The following is a 26,215-nucleotide window of genomic DNA, read 5'->3' on the forward strand; positions in this document are numbered from 1 at the left end:
ACCTTGCTGAAGGAAAAGTCAGATTTTTAATCCATGGGTTAAAGCATTAATCCATAGATTTAAACTTTCCATGGAACAAATTCCAAGCCCAAATGATGACAGGTTAAAACTGCTCAGAGCTACAAAAACTGTGTCCATCCTCGGGGCAGCTGCAGCCCTTAAAACCTCCCTAAATACATGACCAGTACCTGTACCCCAGCACTGTTAAAACTTTAGAAACTCACCTGAAAATACATGCAATAAATATTGCATAACTTACACTGCATGATTTCTGGAAGCTCGCAGATATGTGACCCTGTTTGACAGGATTTAATTGTTTTTCATTCATGAACACCCACCATGCCCTGTCAGTGAATTTGGCTACTTGTCAACTCAAACTAGAGAAGGGTTACAGCACATTTTGCCTGTAACTTTTTTAGTGCCGTAACTTTCCTGAATTGATGACTGGAGTTAGTAACTAATCCTTCACACACATATTTAAGGTTATAAAAATAATTATAATTAATTATAATTATAATCAATTATAATTATAATTAAGTTCACAGTGGTGAAACTTTGGGAAGTATAAATGCCAAAGTCCAGACTATTTGTTCTCCAGAAAAAAGGGGCAGAGCCCTCAGGCAGGATGGGAATCTCCTGCAGCTGCCTTTTCTGACAGATGTTACTATCTAAAGGACAGGTTTGGAAATGCTCTTCTAAAAAAAGATTAACTTTTTCTGTGACTAATTTTATACATTTCCAGTGAAATGCAAATGCTGCAACACCAACAGGAAAACATGTCATTATCCTTTGAGGAATATGTGTCCCTTAATACATAAAAGCCAATATTTCGCTTTTTATTTACTATAAATCAGTCTGGCTCTTTTAATTTACAACCCTAAATTAAAACCATATATATGTGCTGCCAAATGTAAAGCCCAGTTTGTTTTCTGCTTTACTCAAGACAAACCAAAATTTTCCCAACACTAACAATTTGGACCACAGACTTACATAAATGAAACAAAAAGAATAAAAAGCTACATTTTTTTCCAAAAAATAATTGATATTGCAGTAACACTATCGGCAGAGCTATTTACTGACAGTGCTGTGCATTTATATTATTAATTTCCAGAAAAATTCAAAGCCAGGCCTTATTTCCTTGTGTCAGATCAAACCAATACCTAGGGAAGCCCACAGAGTTTAATAACCACAAAGGTTAATTTTCAGTGGTCAATATTCAGTGGTTAATATTCAGTACCAGTCCTGTAGCATTTGTCTCCAAATCCATTTTGATGGGATGGTGCTTTTAGAATAACAGCAAACAGGTATCTTCTGCTTTTTAGCTCCCCAGAGCTCTGCTCCTATTTCAGTTTTACAGTAATTAGCCCTGAACCTCAACCCACCCAGCCCAGATTGCCTTCTCTGTGCACCTTGCACAAAGAAATGCTTTCTCTGATATTTATGGACAGACTGAAATACAAATCGCGTGCCACAATTAGTTTTAAAAAAATTCTTACTTTTCCTGCTATAAAATATCCCTCATGAGGTGTTTCACAATGAAGGTCCGTGTACTTTGATTTCTGGCTGAGCAGAAATCTGCCCAAACTTCCCACAATGGAAGGTACCAAGATTTGTTTTTTTCCCCTCATATCAATAAATGTGGCAAGAAAAGCTTTACACAAACCTGGCTCAGAATGAGATTTCCCCGAGGAAAACTCTCAAAAGGCTTGACTACAACGTGGCATTCTGAATATATTATTTTAATATCAGGATTTTTACTGTAGTGGCATGGATCCCTTATCAACAGCAGATTCTTTTTACAACATTTTCTTTTTACTTCTTGAAACTGTGTTTGTGTTATGTGAGAGGGTGGAGCAGAAATACAACCTGGCACAGCATTTTAATTTAATTTGAAAATGGCTTCACGTGACTTTTGGTGAGAGTAGGGAAAAGAAGAGAGAAGGGAGACTGTATAGGTGAACAGGGGAAAAATCACCACCTGGAATATTGCTGGTGTTTCCTCAACGTTCCAGATAGGTTTTAATTAAATTGTTCAGCAATTACATTGGGAAAGCCAATGTGTTGTTTTTGCAGAGAACAGAGGAGGTGGGAATGGAGTAAAATAAAGGGAACTAATTACTGAGGGAAAGGCTGTAGGTATGACTCAACCAGCAATGAGTTCAAAGCCTCACAGCGTTTTTGTGATCAGTCTGGGATGAACGTTTCTGTTTCAAAAAGTGTTTCATTAAAGCAGCTCCGATTTTACACAAAAGAATGGCATCTTTGTTTATTTACCTTGCACTACCTAAAACCTCGGCACAAATCAGGAGAGGGTGAAAGGAGCACCTCTGGCATGCTCAGCTGACCCTCAATTCCCAGAAATTTGGGGCTTTTTTCCTTTCCCCACATCCCCCCTGAGCTGGTTTGCATTGAAGGGGGGGACAGCTCCAGGTTCCCATTAGGAGAACAAAAAGGGAAGGAAAAAAAGCAAGAGGAACACAAAAAAAAAAAAAAATTAAACTGTAATTGCCAAATTCTGCATCAACAAATGCCAGTGAGACCAGCTATTGATGAAGTGTTGAAAACCAAAACAAAATAACATGATATGGTTTCAATGCAGCATCAGAAGACTCTGATTTCCAGCTCATCTTACAACCCACTCCAGAAATTCAAACAAAATGTTGTCTTGTACCACATTGCCTGATTATTTCCCAAGCCACAAAGTTCCAGATGCTTTCTTCGGGAGAAATAAAACCAAACAAATGAGTGTCATCACAGGCAGCTCTTGCAGCAGTTCTCAGTGGCAATGCAATACCCAAACGGATTCATTTTCTCTAGATTAACATTCATTACCATACAAATATGTAAAAAAAGTAATTTGGCTGTGGAGAATGACTTTCAAAAGTTAAAAAAAAAAAAAAAAAGAGAAATAACTTATAAGTTCTGGCTTTAATGAGCAACGTAGAGGAATGAAGACAGGGAAAACCACTTACAGGGTTGGTACACTCAGAAAAATATGCCATGTAAACTTATAAGTCTGACACATTAGTTCTTGCCCCAAAATGAAATGTTCTTTGTTTCTATGGACTGCAGTTTAGCAATGCACCCAAAAGTCCCGCTATTTTCAATACAATTACAGCCAATCTTAAGTTTGAAGGATCCCTTAAGAGTCATTGTGTCCCACTCCCTGCTCCTCACTGCTGCCTAAAACTGAACCACACCCTAAAACCATCATCCAGGTCCTCCCTGGACTCTGACAGGCTCATCTGTGTTCTTCTGCTGCCTGTAAGCACTGGGAACCAGTGTTAGCTCAGGTACCTGAAGATCACAAATCACAACCACCCTGGTTTTGGGTGAGCTCAAAGCCCTGCAGTGCCCAGTGCATCACCTCCAAAGACCATAAACACCGAGTGCACTAGCAAGGACTGGGGGGAAACAAACCATGGAAGTGACTCCTGCACTTCCAGAACTGTTCAGTGTCTTTGTAGGCATTTAATCTCCCTGAGATCTGCAGCTGGGCAGCTGAAAAGTGACCACTGTCCCATGTGGGCACCATCCAGCTCACCATCACAGTGAATTCAAGCGCTCACCCTGTCCCTCCCCCTGAAAGCTGCCAAAATGACTTTTGGAGGAGGCAGTAAATGGGGAAGGGGATTGTGCCCCCAGACCCTGTTTCACAGGCACAGGGAGCAGGGGATTGTGTCCCCCAGACCCTGTTTTACAGGCACAGGCAGGTTTAGCCCTGCTCTTGGCACCTACCATCTCCTTGTGGTTCGGGTAGAACGTCTGCTCGATCAGAGGGAACTTCTCTGGGCCCAAAGTTTTGTAGACAGACACCAGCTGGGCAAACTGCAAAACAAAGCAGAGCAAAACAAAGCTCAGAAGAGAAACCACATTGTGCCCACATGAGCTCCTGCTCAGGACATTTTGCTTCTTGTCCTGGGTGTTTGATAAACTCAGCAGACCCAGGGGTGCATCCTCTCTCCTCCTCCTCCTCCTCACACACCCCTTTAATCCACCCAAACTGTGACTTCATGTACAGACCAACACAGAGAAACACCTTGAAAGGTTAAACCCTCCCAGGTACAGGAGATGAAATACATGGGAATAGTGGATTTCAGATATCTCATTGTCTGTATGTTTGAAGATGATTCTGTGATGATAAAATCATTATAATTCTGCCTTTTCTGTCATCTTAAACCCAAAGCCCAGGCATATTTACCATTTATTTAGTGGCTGGCACCTCTCTGACATTGATTTGGCAATGCTGGCAAAGAGATAAAAGTAACTGTTCCATGCTAACAGGGCAGGTGAGGAACAGACTGGAGAAGATTCATCTCCCAGGCTGCAGCCTCCAGCCATTCCCACACGGCCATGGGGGTGATTTAAACTGCTCCCTGTTATGCCAATCCTATCCATGTTTTTTACAGAAAATTCTGATATAGCACCACATGTTGTATCTGATATAGCACCACATGTTGTATCAGAATATTCTTGTCCCTCCACCAAAGATGGGGATGATTTAAGCTGCTCCCTGTTATGCCAATCCTATTAATGTTTTTTATAGAATATTCTGATATAACACTATGTGTTATAGATGAGGATGATTTAAACTGCTCCCTGTTATGCCATCCTACTGATGTTTTCTATAAAATATTCTGATATAACATCATATGTTATATCAGAATATTCTTGTCTTTCCACCAAAGATGGGGATGATTTAAACTGCTCCCTGTTATGCCAATCCTATTAATGTTTTTTATAGAATATTCTGATATAAGAGTATGTGTTATAGATGAGGATGATTCAAACTGCTCACTGTTATGCCATTCCTATTCATGTTTTCTATAGAATATTCTGATTAAACACATGGCCATCCTTGGATGGGGCTGATTTAAACTGCTCCCTGTTATGCCATTCCTACTCATGTTTTCTGTAAAATATTCTGATATAATATTCTTTTAAAGCTCCCATGGCATATCCTGCCTACCTGTACTCTGGGCTGCAGCAGCTTCACACAGAACATTTACATGTAAGACAGAGAACTCTATGAAACAGAGATGGGTTTGGGGCTGTTGTCTCTCTTTGCTGAGCAGATACCTCTCCTCTGGTAACAGTTGGGGAAGGAAATCCCTCCAGAGCCCGGGCTGAGGTTTCCAGGGAGCAGGAGGCTCTGGCAGCCCAAGGGCAGAGCAGTTCCAGGCTCCAGAGCCCTGGCTCGGCCGTGCCTGTGATGTGTTCAGCTGTCACCGTGCCAGCGTGGGACATAAACAACTCAGCACAACACTGAATAGTGGGATTTGCTGCTTGCAAACAGCACAAAAAGCACAGAACAATAGAACTCTGTCCATAATGCAGATAAAATACCTACTCTGAGGAGAGGCTCGGGGGCTGGGAGAGCAAAAACTGTTTAAAGGGGAAAAAAACCCAAGAAAGCTTTGCTTGCATTTCCAGCTGGCAGAGGGGACTTGTTTAATTTAGTGGTGTTTACTTAGGTTTGGTAAAATACATCTTTAAATTTGGAGGGCCAGTGGAAAATACCTTAATGATGAGCAGTATTCACCAAAAACCTAAGGAATTGTAGCTGGGTTGTGGGCTGTGCAAATCAGGCCTCAGGGAAAGGAAATATTATCACAGCTACCAAAATAAGGTGGTTTGTGAATAGGATTCCTAACAAGTTACCCAATATTTCAGTTCTGATCCAAGAGCCGAATTCCAAATTCCACAAGAAAATACTACCATTAAATACATAATTTTTGCCAAGCAATTGTTAGGTTTAAATAAATCTATTAACCTATCTTTAAGTAAAAACCTCCAAAGTAAAAAAATAAAATCATATGATTGTGTTTCCTGTGATTCTTTCCCTACTTTCTTTTCCATTTTCCCTGGACGGGAGCAAAAGACACTGAGAAAATGGCATTTTTTTTGTAGGGGTTGTCACATTCATGCAAGAGGTAAGAAAGCTGTAATTGAGATTAATTGCTGGCAAGTGTTTGTTTACTTAAAATAACATACTATTAACCACAGACAACAGACATGTATCACTCCAAAGTGTCCTCTAATCCAGTAATTCAGCTAGGAAACAGCAGGTAGGAAAAGCAGGTTTGAGTTTTTGAGGCAAAAGAGAGAAATCTCTCAAACTGCCACAGCTGGGGGATGATTTATCCTTTACCCTGCTGAGATGCTGCTTCACCTCCATATTTACAAATTTGGAATCCCTTGTGAATCATTCCCCCCACCCCCAAAATGCAACCTGATAAATTCAGCCCCAATTCACACCAAATTTCAGCATTCTAATTGTGCATCCATAAATTGCCACAAATCCTTTTTATTTCCCCTGATTTCTGCTGGGCTATTCATAAAGAATTTAATTTAAGTTTTAATGACCTTCTATCAATTTTTAAGTGGGATTGGGACTATATATTTTTATATTTTCCTTTTCAGCAGCTGAACGCCAGTCCTGGGCAGGAGCATCATCTTTTTAGATGATAAACTACTGAATTGTGTAATCCATTGTCAAATGTTTACAGACATGGGATGTTCATGAAATAGAAAATATGATCAGAGCCAGTGAAGTATTTTACACGGATATCAAAGGCCATAATCATCTAAAAGCCCCCCAGCTCCTAGAGTGTAGTATTTCAGCAGAAGTAATTTTTACATCTTAGGGAAAAAACCAAGAAAATGGAAAAATGTTCTCAGTTTAGCAAGCAGAATTTACTTCTCATTTTCCAATATTCCATCTTATTTCCAGTCAAAAAGGGATATCCTCAGGTACATGTGCTTACAGTTTGCAGATTTTTTTTTAAAGGAAAATGGTTGGGTTTTGTAGCATTTGTTATAATTTCAGCTCTTTTCTAGGCAGGATAAAATCCTTCCACACTCAGGCCAAGATTGTTCCTTTATAACAGAACAGGACAGTGACAGCAGCTGTGCTTTTTCTCCTCTCCAACAAGGTGTGACACAGAGAAGAAATGTTTAGTCAAAAAACCCATTTATTTCCTTTGATTTCATATCAAATCTTTCTGGGGTTTCACCACCCCAAGACTGGAGCTCTAAATTTGACTGCACAGATCGTGCTCTAAAATCCCTTTGCTGTCTCCATGAAGAGTCAGACAATTGCTCTGCTTGTCACCCTCGAGGAGTTAAAATGTGTTTAATTCCATCTCTGCCACCTCTGAGGGGCTGGGGTTTGTTCCTGAGCAAACCACACCAATTCCTCCCTCGAAGATAATCAGATATGATATTTAAAACCAATTCCTGCACATGGTGCCACCTCTAATCCAGAAAGCTGCTAATCCCTCTTGCCAGGCTGCAGGATTTGTAGCACTGCCCCTTGCAGTGGGGAATTTCCAGGGATGTAGGAATTTAGTAGGATTTTAACTCCAGGAATGGCATCTCCTTCACCAGTTCCCTGCTCAGGCAGCACCCCTGGGCTGTGGGTGTTACTGAGCCCGTTCTGTCAGAGATTTCTCTCTTTTGAGGGTTCATTACCTGTCCCCTTTACAAGCTGAGAACTCCAGCTGGCCATCAAGGGCTTCATGGGAACTGAAACAATACCCAGATTCTCTGGGGAGTCAGCAGAGGAGCTGCCATTCTCCAGGAGCTGAGAAATGGGAAAACTTGGGTGGGTGAACACTTCTTCAACCAGTCTGTCATAAAAAACCCCACTTTCAGCTGAGATTTAACTCATCTCTGGCTGCTTCAAGGTATGGGCTCACCTTAAGAGTGAAAAAATTCCATGAAATACCACTTTTCTTCTGGATGTCCAGCTATAAACTTTCCTCCTTCCAAAATGCATTAATGAGGCTCAGAATTTGTGACTGAAATCCCTGAAGTTAATTTTTTCAGTTTTCCAGTGTGATCTCGGTGCTCACCAGGGATGGAGGCCTCCGCCATGGGATTTTCCCTTTCCATGCACAAAGGGAAGGTCCCTTTGCCCCACAGCGACCTGCACAGGGCCCCTGGAGGTTTGGTTTGCATTATGGGCTGGTTAGGTTATAATTTTAGGGATTTAACAAAGAAAATTACACCTTGACTTCTACATCTCTTCAGATGGCACCAGGAAAAATGACCTGAAGTCAATTTTTAGGCTGAAATGTCCCTTTCCAGGCTGAAATATCCATTTTCAGGCTGAGGCTCAGAAATGTGGCTGGTCATTCCATAAAGGCAGGGTTATCTTGTGAGAGTGAGAGATGAAGCACAAAGAGGGGTCCTTGGAGGCCAAAAAACTGAGACACAAACATCTGAGATCCTTCCGAGGGAGGAGGAATGGAGCAGTTGTGTGGAAAGGGCTGGAAGGATACATTTGGCACACATTCTCTGTGGGAGTCAATCCACTTTGGCCAAGATTTTTCACTATATCTGCATTTTAAACACAGTGTCTGTGCTGTGTTTTAATATTATGTTACTGTATTTTTTATATTATTATTACTTGGGAAGCATCTGTGTTACCTTTTTGTGCCCTCCACGTTTTTCTTTGTTGAGACTGGTGAACATGCCTTCTCTTAGACTTTAGCAAACCCTGAATGAACATTCCTTCTCTTAGACTTCAGCAAACCCTGAATGCTTTTCCAGAGGGCTGAGTTCACACACCTTTGATACCTGACAGGAGAATGGAGGGGAGCAGACCCTGCCTGCAGCTGGCACCCTCCTGTGCCAGCAGGAGCTGACACACAGCTCCATGCAGCTGTTCAAACTGCCAAAGTCCACCCAGACCTTGCCACGGGCACCGAAGGGTGGAACAGCTCCTACAAATCAGTTTGGGCACAGGAGCAGAGTGCAGAGGAGACGGGAACTGGAACAAAACTCGGTGCTCCTCCAGTGGTTTTCTATCAGTGATGACAAGAAAGAGACAGGGATTTGGTGTGATGGTCAAAGAACCCCAATTTATTGTGGAGTACAACTGCTTGTATACTTATTTTGGGAAGACTAGTAATGTTTTACTACAGTGATTGGGTTAATCATCACATAAACATATAAATTTTAAACATCTCTTGCTTGCAGAAGTCTGAAATTTTCTTTTTCCCAGTAAACCCCTCTGATTGAATCTTCTTGAAGTCTTGATTTAATCCTCAAAATTCTGTTTGCTCTTGCCAAGGCATCCTGTTACCAAATCTGTTATGCTAATAAAGTCCAAAGTCCATCATCTGTCTTGTCTGATATGTGTCCCAATATCCCAGTGGTTTTCCAGCAGGACCCAAAGCCAAAGACAGCACAGCGGGACTGGGAATGCGAGGATCACCTCCATGGATCCTGCATGGTGAGTTTGGTACCACAGGTGAGGTGTGCCCAAGGCTTTGCAGCCCAGGCTGCACAAGGACCCCAGGGGGATCACCCCAAGGCGATCAGTGCCCCTCTAGATGAGATCTGTCCCTGGAGCATTTTCCCCTCAAGCCCTGCCCAGGATCAGCAGCATCTCCCCCTTGTCTGTGACTGCAGCTGATATTTCCTGCCCTCCTTTCCTTTAGCTCCCTCCTGGCCCTCTGGGGTTCTTGCAGCACCTCCTGAGATGGAGCTGCTCAGCCCCTGTGGATGTGCTGGCTCTTCCCAGAGGGATTTGGGCTGTCTGCTCCGGCTATCCAGAATTTCCAAGGGCGTTTTCTGGGCTCCAGCAGTTCCCCTGCAGCATGAGAACTGCAATCCGAGAGGCACAGCTCTCCTACTGCTAATCACCATGTAATTAACTGCTGGAATATTTTCACATTAGAATTACAGCTGATGAGATGCAAACCATTAAGAGCTTCTACAGGATGCAAAAAAAAAAAAAAAAAAAAAAAAAAAAAAAAAAAAGTTTACCCCCCCCCTAAAAAAAAAGAAAAAAGCCTTAAATAAAAACCTCATGCCCTTGGAAGAGCTGCATGAACTGGCTTACAAATTAGCAGAGTACATCCATGAGAGAAACAAAAAAGTTTTCTACAACAGTTGGAAAAACAGGATTAAAAAAAATCCCAAAGAACCAGAAAATGGTCACAGTCAGAGACATAAAAACATCTCCTGGCTTGCAGGGTTGGGCAAGAAGGCATCTGGCAAGGAGAGGCACCTTGGCTGGTGGAAGAGGCACTGACAAAATGTGTAAACAGTGAGGAAAGCGAGATTTAAGGAAGACATGTGGATTAAAATGAAGGAAAACAGCCTATGAGCATAAAAGAGTAGAACACAGATCAAGACATGCCTGGTATAAAAAAATTAGCAAAAGGTAATTCCATGAGGCCTAGACTGAGAGGCCTTCTGGAGCCCTTATTTTGGAATGAAAATTTAGAGAAGGAAGCAAGTAAGAAAGCTGATGGAAGTGAGAGGCTCTGGGGACTCCTTCCTGGGTGCTCCTCCAGCAGTGAGAAAATGCACTTTATTCCACTGTTATGGGAACAGGGAGTTCAGTGTTCTGACCAGGGAAACATTTGTGCTGTTTATTTTGATAGTCTTGGGCTTAAGCACTTCTCAGAAAGGTTTGGGGCTCACTGCAACACAAAGAGATTTTCTTGTTTGTGGGGCTTTCTACAGATGAGGCCCAGTTAAAATTGGAGGTTTCCATAAAAATGCTGAGTTCAGTGAAACCTGTAGAGGAAGGAATCAGTGGTGGGTTTTCAGGGTGGGTTTGAGGGTGCATTTCCAGGGTGGATTTCCATGGTAGATTTCCATGGTGGATTTCCAGGGTGGAGATTTCCAGGGTGGAGATTTCCAGGATGGAATTCAATACTGGATTTTCATGGTAGATTTCCAGTGTGGATTTTCATGGTGGGTTTCCCTGGTGGATTTCCAGAGTGGAGATTTCCAGGGTGGATTTCCATGGTGGTTTTCCATGGTGGAGATTTCCAGGATGGATTTCCCTGGCAGGTTTCCAGGGTGCATTTCCAGGCTGGGTTTCCAGGGTGGATTTCAAGGATGGGTTTCCATGTTGGAATTTCATAGTGGGTTTCCATGTTGGAGATTTCCATGGTGGATTTCCAGGGTGGATTTCCCTGGTGGATTTCCAGAGTGGAGATTTCCAGGGTGGATTTCCCTGGTAGGTTTTCCATGGTGGAGATTTCCAGGATGGATTTCCCTGGTAGGTTTCCAGGGTGCATTTCCAGGCTGGGTTTCCAGGGTGGGTTTCCATGTTGGAATTCCATAGTGGGTTTCCATGGCGAAGATTTCCATGGTGGGTTTCTGTGGTGGGTTTCCAGATTGGAGATTTCCCTGGTGGGTTTCCAGGGTGGAGATTTCCAGGCTGGGTTTTCTGAGTGGATTTCAAGAGTGGGTTTCCATGTTGGAATTCCATAGTGGGTTTCCAGGGCGAAGATTTCCATGGTGGGTTTCCGTGGTGGGTTTCCAGGGTGGGTTTCCAGAGTGGAGATTTTCCTGGTGGATTTCCAGGGTGGATTTCCCGTTTGGATTTCCATGTTGGGTTTCCAGGGTGGATTTCCAAGGTGGATTTCCAGGGTGCCATGCCACCCCTCAGGCACCACCAGCCAACCTCTGCTAGGCCCAGCAGGGAAACCAGAGGACTCCTTGGGGTGGCTGATACCCAAACAGGGATTTCACAGCATCTTAAACCACCCACTAAAAACACCTCAGGGAGCAGGGGTGGTGCTCACACACCCCAAAAAGAGACCAGGACACTTTGCACCCATCTCAGAGGGGGCTGGAGCTGAGGATAGAAGTGGAATATCCAGGAATGCCGGAGGGGAATGGCAGTGCTGGTGGGAGCTGTGGAGATGATGTGGGAGAGCTGCACTGGAGGAGAGGGAGAGGATGGGGTTGGGATTGCCCTGGTGGAGCCAGCACCACAGGAGGGATTTTCCTGGATGGATGACAGATTCCTGTGTCAGAAAGGGGAGTCTCACCCCACTGATCCTTCTGAGTCACCACAGGCACAGTTGAAGGAGCAGTTATAACCTAGATTTTAACTGAAAAAAATATTTTCTAAGATAATTTAATAGGATATATAACACACAAGTTTCCTTTGTAATTACATATTAAGATTGCACAAGAGATTAAACTTAATTTCCATAATCTGGCCTTCAGGTGTGGATATCTGCCTTAACCAAGCACAAAAAGAGTTTCTGAGTCTCTACAGTACCAGAACCAGCAGATAATACAAAGGACTTGAACCCCAGCTTTACAGTCCTGTTTTGACCTTTATATTAACTTCACAGCCTCTGTTTGAAAACAGTTTCTCTCACTAGAAAGTAAGAAATGCCCAATGCAATGAAAGTCTGTAATGGATGTCAAGAGTTCCCACTGCTGCTTTTTAGTGCAGAAGACAGCAGGGCAGAGTGGCAACAACCTACTACAAAATTCAGGAATGTAGTCAAAAATTCTGAGTCTATTTTTGCTTTAAATTATCCTGACAGCAATAAATGCTGGTCAAAGCAAAATACTCCAATACTCAGTTTATATATAAAGCACTTGTGAGTGCAAGCAAGGATTGATAAATACAGAGCTGAGAGAATTATTGGCTGTATGGAACAGAAAAATCATCACCACACTGAGATTTATTTATTATTTAAGGCTCTCTGGGTCAAAATCAGCAAGGAAGGCTGGAATATTTCCTTCCTATTCCAAGACTAGATTAAGCTAAACCAGCTCTATAAAGAGGTGCAAAGAACAAACACACTACTAGGTTTAATGCATTTAGATTTCTAGTTATGCATTTAAACTTACGATTGTGTTTATGAATTTTGCTCCAATTCAATGTTCAAACCTGGTATTAAATTGTCTTTTGACCAAAAAGCTAACGATGTTTTCACCTTCCTTCTAACACAGTTTTGTGAATTTACTTTCAGCTCTTGCACGACAAATCCACCAACATGTTTTGCTCTAAGTGGCAGACTGGGCAAGGAGGCCAAAACCTTCACTGGCTGACAGAGAATTAAAATAGGTCTTGTTCAGGTTTTTTATGCAGGTTTTTTGTTCTTAAGAAAGTTCTGCTTGGAGAAAAAGCACCTGTTTGTTTGTTCTCTGCTTGCCCTGGAGATGCACAGGCCTCTGACTGCACTTGAAATCTGTAAATCCAACAGCCCTCTGTAAATCCAAAATTCCTGTGGATAAAGGCCACACAACTGGCTACTGGTGCAAATATTTGCTGTTGGGCACGTGGAATTTGATACAGAGACTGCCACACATCATCACCTGGGGCTGTTCTAGCCCTGCCACCCACGTCCTGGTGTCTCAGGAGCAGCTCTGCCCTGCCTGGGAGAGAAGGCAGCTCCTGCTGCAGCCCTGGGCAGGGAAAGGGAATTCTGCAGCTCCCTGCAGTGAGAGGGCAGGAGAAGGTCCCTGCAGCCCTCTGGCTGCCCTGCCTTCACCTGTCAGTGAGATCAGTCTTGCCAGAGTGGTTGAAACCAGAAAGTTCAATGCTGGCCCCAGGTTTGATCTAATGGAATACATAAAACTGACTGAAATACATCTCAATGCTCCTAACCTTCATCATGGTGGCAGACATCAAATCTGAGTGTCTTCTCTATCTGAGCTGCATCCAGATTGCAGGTCAGCATTCTCCAGGCTTGACCCTTAAGAAAATCCCCTCTGGCATATAAAAGAGAGCAATAACCAGCCAAATTCTGTCCCATTGCTCAGCATTATTGTACAAGTCTGACTTTTGCTGATGAACACAGGATTTTCTTACAGTGAAATAAACATTTAGAATGTCTTTTTTCAAACCCAACATGGAGTAGCATTGAAAATCTCCCAGATTTGCAGCAAATAGATTTTCAAAGTGCCTCTCTTCTTGCACACATTCATTTTGTTTGTTGTTTGCTCTCCAGAAGATGCTTTGACACAAAATTGAATCTCCTCTGCGTGGTTGTGTCTCCCATTAGCATAGCTTCAATAATTTGTGTCAACAGGAAGCTGGAAGGAACAGAGCTCATCTCTTTTTTTCTGCTCCTCCCTGCAGAGCCCCGACAAATGTCCTGCCAGTGTTCCAATCTGTTGCTCAAGATTTTTAAAGTATAACTGGGAGTGGAAAAAACACAAGAGACCAACTTGGAGCAGCAACACAGAGGAGAAAACAAGGTGGGGAAGAGCACTAGAAAGCATCAAATATCAAGAAAAGACAGTTAAAACAGACCTTCCAAGAAAGCAAGGTAAAAATAAAGAAGTTAAATGTCCAGTTAGAGCAGAAAGGTGAAGACAAATAAGCAGAAAAGCATCTGCAAAAGACAGGCAAAGCAGAACACAGCACATGAAGTCACAGAGTTGTGTAAGCTTGGCAAGAGGAGCAAACCAAGGAAAATATCAACAAACTTGCAAAGAAGTGTTTGGATGTCTGCTCCCAGATGAAGGAAAAGAAACAAACAACAACTATGGGATTTCCAATACTACCAGGTCTGACAAAAAGAGCCATACCCAGCCTTCCCTGGCAATGGTGTGGCTGAGAAAGGAGAGAAATTTTGGCATAACTGTGTGTTCTGTGGCACTTCTCTAACATTTAAAAGCTTAATTTAATTTATAAATTTCTATAACAATAAATTCCTACAACAGAGTGGGGCATCTGAAGATGTTTCAGCAGAAATGAGTTTCCATCTGGAGCTCTGTGTGAAGAACACCAGGACCCTCCAGCTCTCTTCACACGCTCACAGGTATCTCTGCCTCCCTCTCTGCCAGCTCTGGCCCAGAAAACCCTTCCTGGCTGCTTCCTCTGTTCCCACACCCCTGGAGTGCTGGAGCAGAGTGCCAGGAGTGCGCTTTGATGGGGCCAAGCTGCTCAGCACCAGCTCCCATCCCTGCAGAGCCTCTCACAGGCTGGCACAGCCCTGCCCATGCTCAGCTCACCTGGGCTTCCCAAATCCCTCTGGAACTCCCTGCGCTCCCTCTTCCCTAAATACAGACCTTTCCACCACCCTGGCAACAGCCTGTTAGGCTCACAAATGAGAGTTGTGCCCCTCCTTCCGCAGAGTGAATGTATGATTGAGACAGCAGCAGATCCTTGAAGCCCCCACAGCACCCCTGCAGGTCCCAGGAGAACAGATGTGCAGCCAGCTGCAGGGGCTGGGATGCTTTTCCTCTGCACTAAAGGAACCAGAGCAGTCCTCATGAAACTGGGCTGATTTTGTGAGGGTTTTCTTCCTCCTCAGCTGTGTACAGCTGCTGTGCACAAGTGCAGCAGATCTGGACTCTGCAGGCCTGGAAGGTTTCGCACTGTCAGAAAGAAGTGGAAGAACCAGCCCAGCCCCTGTAATGCCTGTAATTATCACATCACAGCCAGGCTGAGCTGAGAGAAAACCCAACCCTTTATTCCATCTACAGCAGCCTTGGACATTGAACCTTGCAGGCCCTGACAGTTAAATCAGAATTTGCCTGTCTGGTGTCACTCAGCTCCACCTCCCTGCCTGACCCCACTTATCAGCAAGCTGCTGGACACAGTGGGGTGGGCAGGGAGTAAACTGGGGTGCTCCAAAATACTGCACCCCTATCACCAATATCTGCAACTGAAGCTAAAATCCAGCAGGGTTCAGCTGAAGGAAACCCTTCAGCATGCAAGATTCACATAAGCCTTTACAAGAATCATGCAAATGGATGCATGCAGGAAGAATTAATTTTTTTTTAATTCAACACAGGGCACTGGCAAATCACTTTTTATATTTTTTTAATACATGTTGTTTTGTTGGTTTTTTAAAATATTATTCCCCAGTCTAGATAATGGGATTTTACCTAATGCTGCAAGCTCTGATATCATCACCACATTTTGCAGTTCCTTCTGGCCTCCACAATTACTTCGCACACCCCCATAGAACCACAGACTCATTTGGGCTGGAAAAGCCCTCTAGGATCACCAAGACCAGGAACTAACCATGAACTTCTATGTCTACCACTCAGCCGTGTCCTTAAGTTCCACATCCACGTGGAACTTAAATCTTAAATCCCTGCAGGGACAATGACATCATGTACAATGAGAAAGTTTGCATAAAGCTCCTAAGCCTCCGTTAAGGGAAACCTCCCTTATTTCCTGAATGATGTTTTCTAAAGGAAAACAGATCATTTAAATGATATCAAATATTAACTATGGATAGTTATTGGTGCTTTTCCCCCCTCTCTTTACTTTTTCATTTCATAAATGCTTTACAGCAGGATCTGCACCCTATTAAACACGATTAAGGCTGTGTGGAGAATTGGGAATCCACAAGGACACTGGATGTTTTTGCCTTTTGCCTTGCCTTAAATCAGTGTAGTTGTAAATTGAATCAGGTAAAACTCTAGTCTTGTTTGATGGGGTTATTTCATGCCTAAGACAATTCCTTTGCAACATGACCCTGCACTGAAACTTTCTAATGTTTTAATAATAATTCTTCAAGGAGGGCACAAACCCCAAAATGATTCCTCCGCAGTTCTGTGTGAGCTCAGCAATAAAGAACTCAGCCTTTATTTATAAAGGCTATGCTTTCCCCCCAGCTTTCTGACATCCTTACCAGCATTTAAGTGAAATCCATCTGGAGGCAGGGCCATGAATTTTCCATGAGCTAAGTGCTAAGTGTTATCACAGAAGTGAAATAACCCGAGCGCTGTAACAACCCCCCCACTCTGGACACGTTTCAGAGCACAGACATCTCACCACACACACTCCTTCCAAGGTTTCCTTCCACCTGGCTGCTCTCAGCCCAGCTTCTCACAGGGCTGTGCCGTGCTCTGAACTCCTGCTGTGCATTTGGAGGAGCTGTGCATGCCCTGACCGCAGGGAATACGAGCTTTAAGTCCTGCTCTCAGTACATTCCTGGCCATCGTCCCACCACACCCCACCTTTCAATCATACACCTCAGATCAAACACAAATTTGTTCACTGCCTATTGGCAAGTGCACAGAAGGCCAGAGTACAAAAAGAGCTTTCCTGCAAAATTAAGGGCAGGTGCTGCAGCTTGTGGCACGGAGAGTGAATCTGCCCTCAGAGCTGCAAAGATGTTCTACATCTGGAGCTGTGTGTTCCTAAAACACCGAACACCTGACACAGTGAAGAGCAATAATTTAAAACCCAAAGACCTTGTACATTGAGTTCTAACTCTCGTTTTATCTGAGAGCCCTTTTATGACCAGTCTCACCTCCCTGACTTCGCCTCCTAGCAGATCTACACTACTCCTACTTTTGCTGTGATATAAGGAAGACTCATTGCCCATGGCTAACTCAATAATTTCCCATCCTTTTAAGGCCCATTCCATTGCACACCCCACTTTTTTTTTCTCCTGCTGTTATCAAAGTTATAATTCCCTTCTGCCACTCCACATTTTACCTGCAGGAAAGTCAATCTGTTTCTCATGAATTAATAAAGATCGTTACTTATGGTTTTTTGAAGAGTTCTGCTTCCCCATTTTCCACAGGGCTTTTGTACTTGAAATGTTTGTATAGAGAACTTCCACACAAATATCAGGGTGTTGAGAAAGGGATTGTGCAGGAAGAAATCCCTGCCATGCTCTGAAGAGGGAGTTAATTGATGCCAAATCCAAGCACGTCCATGGCCATGTAGGGGCACAGTGGATTTTACCCTTCATTTCAGCAGGCAGCAGCAGACTGAGGAGTGCATTCCCAGGCATCCACAACAGTTTTCAGCAGGGACTTCACCCATGCAGGGAGCACACACCAGATTGGTCCAACCAAACAAGACAGATGATGATACTGGCAAAATCAACAGTGCCTGGATTCTGCTGCAACATCTGAGCATCCATGAAGTTGGCTGACTTAAGGGATTTTTACCCCTCAGGGTATCTATTCCGGAATGGCCTTATGAGTTGGAAGGGACCCACAATGGGCATCGAAGTCAAACTCCTGACCCCACACAGGACATCCCAAAAATCCCCCCATGAGTTCTTCCATTGTTGTCCTCTCCCAAATCTGATGAAGAATTCATGCTGCTCTATAAACACCGTGGTCTCTACATCTCCCAGCACCACCACCACCACCACAAGGCAAGACATTCAAGTTAAAAAGCCAAACAATGCCCCCAGTGTTTGTACAGAAATTATTTCTGTGCTCACACTAAAAGCTCACACTCCTCACTAGGACCCACCTCAAGGGCAGTGATAAAGTGATAAAGACACAGATATGGCAGTCTGTAAAGAGGAATTATTCCTTACTTTTTATTGCACATAAATGCTACTGGCTTTGAGTCCCCACCCCGCTTTATTGCACCCAGTGAATCAAAGCACTGGGAAATGCCACACAGCTGGAAAATGTGATGCACTAAAATAATGAATTCAGCAATGTACAGTGTGTACTGAGAAGTTGTAAATGCTCTATCAATTATTTATTCCCCTCCTGCAGCAGTTTACTGCAGCATAAAAGGATAATAAAATGAGCTGCAAGAAGTATATGTTAAAAACTGCTGACAATTGTTTGGAGGGATTTTCATAGTAAGTATTAAAAAATTAACATCTTCAAGGCAATAAAAAGTATTGTAGTAAAACTTCCCTGCAGTGTGAAAAATATTGACAACTGTTCTTTTCTTACCCAGATACCAGAGGAAAAAATGAAGTTTTGGCTGTTTACAAGAAGTGGGATTTTTAAAGTTGTTTTAGCTGTTGGACAATGGAATTGTAGGAGCCGTGACTGCACCATGGACCAGCACCTTTTACAGCACCACATTTTAACTTGTTGCTGCTAATGTTTAGTTCTTCATGAACCAAAAGGATCACCAAATTGCACCTCCATTTCTCCAAAATTTGTCAAGAAAAACAGCATTGGCTCCACTGAAACTGGCAAAGATGAGTGGCTCTCCATGGTGCCTCAGTGCTCCAGGGGTAACTGAAAGGACCAACCCCTACCGCAGAGGCACAGGGTTATGAAAAGGGCTTTCAAATGAGGAAACGAGTCACTTCAGATTGCCCTGCTAAAGCATAGCCCCAAAAATTTCACAGAAATGAGGAAAACACTGGCTAGAGCCTGTTGAAAATGTGTTCAAAACCACAAATATGAGAAATATTCTCAGCTTGCTTTTCCCAGACAAATTGTGAATAAACACTCTTTCCTCACTTGAGGAAGCATGTTAGCAGTGGGGAGGCATTCCGTTGGATGCCTCATTTATTTCTCTATGTGTACTACAAAGATTTTTCCTCTCTGTCTCCACACTGGCTCTTTGAAAAAAATTATTGAAATATCTTAGTTTGGATTTTAATCCTTCCACTGTTCCACTGGTCAGCAAGGTGAGTTTGATAATCAACATTCATGAAGGGGAGTGAAACACGCAGTGCAGCAGCTGAAATGCCAGGCTCTGGAAATTTCCAGATGCAGTGATTTAGCTTTTATGTTTTTAAATCCAGTTTAGGATTTAGCTTTTATGTTTTTCAAATCCTGTATTGCATTAGGGTATAACTTTATACTGCATTTAGAGTGTTAGTTACTGTCTTCAGGTTTTATTCAGAGACAGCAATTCCCCTCTGTGCCTGGAACTCAAGGACACCTCACTGCTTCAGGCCCCAGAAAGTATAACCTAAAGTGAGCTGGGGGGAGCAAACTGGGGGTAAATGACTTCATTACCTGCAGCTGGAATTGGAGCATTAACCCCTGATATGTGAATGGCCAAACTGATAATTGTGTGAAAACTCATGCCCATGGTCCACCTTGGGTGCAGCCTCTGGAGGCTGTGGCTGCCCGAGCTGTGCCTGCTGAAGGCTTTCATGAATCCCCACTTTATTCCCTTCACCTTGCCTGGCCTCTGCTCTGGGGGCCCCCAAAGGCAGCAGCAGCACTCACCACCCAGGGCTTGTCACAGAAGTTGTAGATGGACTCGAGGGAGTTGACGCTGGGGATGCCAGCGTACTGCATGCCGATGATCAGGTTGCGGAAATCCTCGTTCTCTGCCATGCTGTAGGAATGCTGCCGCACCAGCACGAAGTCGGGCCGGAATGACCTGCCAAAAAACATCCATCGTCGTGATAATCCACCAGCAAACTGGTTCTCCTTCTACAGCAAAATCTGCAGAGGGTGGAAAATGGCTGGTGGGGGAGTAGGGAAGAACACGTGAACCAATGGGAAGTGACAAAGTTGGAAAGAGCCATGATGGCTCCATGAAAAACACTCACATCAAAGGGAAAAAATTGAAAGAGCCATTATGGCTTCATGAAAAACACTCAAAACAAAGGGAAAAATTGGAAAGAGCTGTGATGGTTTCATGAAAACCACTCAAACCAAAGGGAATTGATAAAAGGTGGAAAGAGCCATGATGGCTTCATGGAAAACATTCAAACCAAGGCAAAAAATGGAAAGAACCATGATGGTTTCATGTGAAGCACTCAAACCAAAGGGAATTGATAAAAGGTGGAAAGAGCCATGATGGCTTCATGGAAAACATTCAAACCAAGGCAAAAAATGGAAAGAACCATGATGGTTTCATGTGAAGCACTCAAACCAAAGGGAATTGATAAAAGGTGGAAAGAGCCATGATGGCTTCATGGAAAACATTCAAACCAAAGGGAAAAAATTGAAAGAACCATGCTAGCTTTGTGAAAAACACTCAAACCAAAGGGAAACGATAAAAGGTAAAAATAACCATGATGACTTCATCAAAAACACTCAAACCAAAGGGAAAAAATTGAAAAAGCCATGATGGCTTCATGAAAAACACTCAAACCAAAGGGAAATGATAAAAGATGGAAAGAGTCATGATGGCTTCATGAAAATCTGCAGCACCTTTAATCTGTTCAGCGTCCCCTCAATAATGGGGTTCCATTAAGAGGAGAGAGAAATTATCATGGATTTCAGGTTGTTTTCCTTGCTGACAGATAAATCACATCTATTACTTCTAGGTATGTCTTTCATTTGTCTTCTCCAGTTTCTGAGCAGTGACAAGAAAACTAAAGCAGGCAAAGGGCTCTGCCACAAACTTGGACTTTTGGGGAGCAATTTAATTTTTTTTTTTTTTCACAATTATTGTCAGGCTGTTTTAAGGACAGTAAGGTATGAAGCAACCACATTGCTGGCAAATGGAATCAGACTATAATGGAGAGAATCACGACTGGACTTTTGATCAAGAGACTTGTCAAAATGAATTTTTTTACTTACTGCTGCATTTCCCCCTTTTATCTCTGGTATCTGACCAGCATTTCCCCTGCTGCTCCCCGTGGTTCCCTGCCTATCACCCTGCACCTTTGCCAACAATCTGACACCATCTTCACCTTATTCCAACCCTGACATTGTGTTACTGGAGAAGTTTATGGAAAACAGAAAACACAAACCAACAGAACAGAGCCTCCAGAACAAGGGCAATTCACTCCTAAATCTGATGGTTGAAAGAGTCTTTTCTGCATTCCAATTTTATAGGGGAAGAAAGCCCAGACTAGTTTGAAGATTTCAACTTCCTAAAGGAGGTATAACTGCAGGGTAAATTAAATTATCATAGTAAATTGGTGAAATTATTTACATGCCTTGAATAAATACAAGCTGTTTACTGGGGTGAGACACTCTGAAGATTAAAAAATTATTCTGAATTCTCAGTCTGGTAGAATAAAAACAACAATACAGTTAAAATCCACATTAAAATTGCTGTAGCAGTTCTGAGATCCCAGCTTGGGTGCAGCAGTCCAAGCAGATTAGCTGGATTCTTGGATTTCAAATCACAGGCTCAGAGAAGTGTTTGGGTTGGAAGAGAGCTTTTAAAGCTCGTTTTCTTTTCTAGTGAAAGGCACTAGTGGACATCTTCCACTGTCCCAGGGTGCTCCAAGCCCTGTCCAACCTGGGTTGGGCACTGCCAGGGATGGGGCAGCCACAGCTGCTCTGGGCACCCTGTGCCAGTGCTTTACCAGTGCCACAGTAACAATAAATTAAAACACCAAACCTGCACGATTTGGCAAAAGCAACATTAAGGATTTGCAGTCAAGAGTCATCCAAATGGCACTGAAGCTCAATGAGCAAAACCTGAAAAGAAATCCTTGCCTCTAAACAGGATTACTGAAAAATATCTGCAGCACAGCCCTGAGATGTTGTGATCAAGGTTTCATGGGGGTGCCAAGAGTCTGGGACATGGAAATCCAATTTACTGGCACAGCATGAATATAATACTCAGAGGATTAATGATGCCCTTATCACTGCTATTAATGAAGGGATGGGACTATTTTTGGTTTAAAAATGATTTATTTTTCAAATAAATATTTTAGTTTTGGAGGTTGTGAGATTTATGAGAGTAAGTAGCTGGTAACAGTTTAAGAGTAGTTAGAAGTTTTTTTGTTATAAGGTAATATATAACTTTTTAACTTAATAGATAGTTGCTATAAGGTTTATTTTGTTTTTCTGACTTACTATTTTTATTTAATTTTGTTGTACAGTGGATATTTTTGTTTAATAGTTTTTTATAGGTTTTTAATGGGTTTTATTTATAGGTTTTATATTAATATATGTATGTTTCTGTTATAATTTTTAAACTTTTAGCTTATTCTATACAGCCACACCCTTACATTATAAACTATTCACTATTTTATTAACATAGTGTTTTACTTACTTGAGGTATATTTTTTCTTACAATTATAGAAACATACGTTTATGATTTTTTGTTTAATGTTTGTGTATTTTATTTCTATATTAATTTAAGCTTTTTCTAAGGTTGTAGGTCAAACTCTTCAGTGTCTGTAGAAATTTCTGTTTTTCCAATTCCCACATGCCTTCATTAAAATTTCAGATCCCTCAGTGAAAGAAAGAGGCAACTTTTATTTATTAAAATAAGCAGGATAACACATCCCAGACAGTGCTGTGGCTTCAAATAAAATAACAGAAAGTGTCCTCTCAAAAAACAATTTAATGAAAGAATTGGGGAATGGAGGGGATGTACGTTTAAAAATTTAAAAACAAAGACATACAGTTTGCTTTGCAAAAGCTCCTCAAAGGAATATGCTACATTCCCATAATTGTTCTGTAATTAATGCTGGATGGAGTGACTGCATACAGAAGGAGGCCAGGAGAAAAATTTTAATTGTGGCTCCAGCATCAAGATCCAAAATTCTCAGCATTATGTTACAGAAAATATAATTTTTTTCGTGGTATGATTTTCATTCACACACCAAAAAAAGTTGGTGACTGGCAAATATTTTTTTCCTCTAAAACTGAACCAAACCAGCAAAATTTTGTCATTGAAATTGCTATGATTTTGCTAACTAATAATTTGCTCATAAATCTATGACACAAGGTCACTCTGGGCATCAAATTGATAACAAATATCTCCAGTTATCACAGAAACAGAGAATTGCTCTCCCATCATGCCAGCACCTCCACAAGCCACATCCCCACGTGTCACACACCAGATTTGAGGGAAAATTATCAGCTTCAGGTAGTTCTATTTGCATAAACAAATTACCCATAAAACTACAACAGTGTTATCTCGTTCTCAGAGTTATCAGATAACACAAAGTTCCATTTTTTTCCTAACAAAAGCAGCATTTTTACCAAGTTTTCTCATGACCTGCAGATCTTTGGAGATGTTATTTTCTGGAGGTTCCCAGACCTCATTTTCTCCTGACATGTTTTGATGGTAACTTGGCTTTGACACTTTTTAAAACACTTTTTGGAATAGTACAGAAAAGCCACTAGGGAGCAGTGATCAAGATTTCTTGGCTCCAAAACTTCCATCATTAGGTAAAAAATTCCACCAACCCTAAGAAAAATCAAATCTCTAACTCTTCTAAGGAAATAATCTTGCGGGTTTGGCACAAGATCATTGTTTTTGTATTAAACTGCAATATTTTTTAAACATTCCAGAGAGTAAAGAATTGGAATTTTGAAGCATAAACTTATTTTTAATATTTTTCTTGGAGGGTTTTTTTTTTTTGTTTGTTTTGTTTTTGGTATTTTGGGGTCTTTTTTGGTTATGTTTTTTCTTTGGTTGGTTGGTTTTTTTATATGTATGAGTGGACATATTCAAATCTTTTATTTGGAGATGTGTTCTGCAAACCATGAAGGTCCAGGACATGCTTGTGTGGCTCTGCCTTTAAATTCAGTTTTTCAGCCAAACAACTGCTGCACTTCACTTGCACATAAATGCACCAGCAAAAATAGGAGCAATTCCCACAATTTAAATAAAATATTGGATAACATTTTGATAATAATTTTGCCAATACAATCATTTTGCTGATATGATTTTTCTATTACTTCCTTAATTTTTTCCTTTGCCCTGGTTTCTCCCCCCACATTTAGGAGGCTGTTGATGTCCTCTCTGAAAAAAACCAAAGCCAAATTTACCCTGCCTTCTTTGGCATCATCCTTTTTAGACAAAACAGCCGCTGGGAAATCTGAGGTATTTAAACCAAAATGTTTCAAACAGGCAGAAAAATTCCAGTAACTGCCCTGAGAAGGGCATTATGACTTGGTCTGTTTCAATAGAAAATATTCCATGCTGGAAATAAATTCTGCTATTCTGGGAAAGTCTGGCAGGCACAAAATCACCAAATTTGGGTCCTTCTGTAGCAAACATAAAACCCAAATCAATAACCCCAACTCCCAACCATGTATTCTTTATTCCTTCCCTTAATAAATCCATTTTCCCCATGATTAAAATGTCAAGATGTGTCACAGGAAGGTTGTCACAAATCAGATATTTTATTTTCTACTCTCCCTGAGGGGCATCCACAAACACAACCCAAGCACACAGCACCTCTCCCATCCACACATGATGCCATTTATTGCTTTTTGCTGCTATTCCATGGAGTTTTGCTTACCTGACAACTTTTGTGCCATTTCGAATGACTTGGATATCAACTGCATAATTGCCATCAGCATGGGCTATCAAGTTGATTTCTGAAAATTCTGCCTATGAAGAAAAGACTCCCGTTAGTCAGACTGGTTTATTTTAGCTTTATTTACCAATTCCCTTATTTTCAACATTAGGGCCTGAAGTGCTGACAATCTACATTTGAAATAAAATGAGCACCAAGGGGGCATTGATCCAGCAGTATTTTTCAAGTGTGATACATCACATTTCAAAAGGTTTTAACCCAAAGAGAGCAAAAGGTAAAAAAAATGTTGTGGAAATGGGTTGTGGGGCAGTACAAGTGGATTTACTCCTCCATGTCTGCACAGAAATGTAGGGATTATATTTTTTCTTTGCACAATGTTATCAAAGAGATTAATACAGGCTCAACATTGACATAAAGTTTTGAAGAAAAACAGTACAAAAGCAGTATTAAAGTAACATTTTCTCAAAGACTTTAGTGTCTCCTCATACTGCTCATCCCTTTTGATTTTCTTTATGTGCATGTACTCTTTTTTTAAAGGAGCTGCTGCTAATGAGCAATTGTCTCACAAAATTCTCAATTAAAGCATTTTTTTCAAAAGTCTTCTCACCCTGGAAATGTGGAATTTAAAGGGGGCTGCTCCCATACTCTGAATCTGCAGTGATTTGAAAGGAAAGGACAGGATGTTTTACATTTATCCCCAGCCTTTCACCAGCTTAGACTCTCAAGGCACTCCACAATAACATCACCCAGCAGAAGAATTGAAATGCAGCCAGCTGTCTCCTGGTGGATAAATAAAAGTGTCTTTGCTGTCCGGGGAGCAGCAGAGAATAGAGAGTGTCACAATCCTCGTTAGTCTGCTCCTGAAAAATGGAATTACTGCAAGTCTTCCTGGGGCAGAGTGGGGAGCGTTTCACACCCTGGGGCTCAGGAAGGGAGGGCTGAGCTGTTCCTCCCACTGCTGCAGCCCAGGCACTGCACTCAGGGCTTGGATTCATTAAACCCAGACACCCTCACAGCTCCTGGGATCCCTGGGACAGCACTCCCCAGCTCGTTGCAAAACCAGTGCAAATGGGGAGAGAATGAGCTCTGCGTGTAGGCACTGCAAATGTCAGACTCAGTCAATCCACTCTGAGACTGAGAACGGGCATCTCCAATTAATAAACCACTTTAAAAGCTTAGTGCATGATGGAAGACATTGTATGTAGAGAAGGGAAGTGTAAAAATGAAACAATTACTGCTGCAATAAATGGTATTAGCAGCAGGACACTGCAGTAGTTGCTATTTCTATGCTGGTGCGTAACAAAAGGATTTGTGTGGGTCAGAAACTTGCAGTCTCTCTCTGATGGAAGGTCTAGCAGCACAGGAAGGGAATTCCAGGTTTACCCCCAGTTTTTCTCCTGTTCAAGACATGGGGTGTGCTGTCAGCTGCCTGCTCTGGCCTAGGTGGGAATGGACAAATCAGCTGTCTTCCTTTTCCTGCCTCTCCCTCAATACCCCTGAAGACCCCTGGCAAAGTTTTCCATGCTCCCAGGTCAAGGGCATCAGATATTCAGAGGTGTAAGGAGTGGATGCTGTACCATTAGAGCTACTTTAGATCAGCTGGATGCACACAG

At 42.1% G+C, this 26,215-nt stretch overlaps 1 protein-coding gene across 1 annotated transcript in view; it reads right to left on the reverse strand.

Annotated features, from left to right (window-relative positions):
* The window catches only part of SYN2 (synapsin II), a 163,335-nt gene that overhangs the window by 75,945 nt on the left and 61,175 nt on the right, over positions 1 to 26,215 (reverse strand). The window contains exons 3-5 of the mRNA XM_041427545.1: positions 24,585 to 24,676; positions 19,639 to 19,795; positions 3,739 to 3,828 (exon numbers count right to left, since the gene is read on the reverse strand). Of these exons, the coding sequence (XP_041283479.1) occupies positions 3,739 to 3,828; positions 19,639 to 19,795; positions 24,585 to 24,676 (339 nt within the window). The remainder of the gene's footprint in view (positions 1 to 3,738; positions 3,829 to 19,638; positions 19,796 to 24,584; positions 24,677 to 26,215) is intronic.

This window comes from Onychostruthus taczanowskii, unplaced genomic scaffold (assembly GCF_017590055.1).
Source record: "Onychostruthus taczanowskii isolate IOZ18803 unplaced genomic scaffold, ASM1759005v1 scaffold116, whole genome shotgun sequence".
Classification (NCBI taxonomy): Eukaryota; Metazoa; Chordata; class Aves; order Passeriformes; family Passeridae; genus Onychostruthus; species Onychostruthus taczanowskii.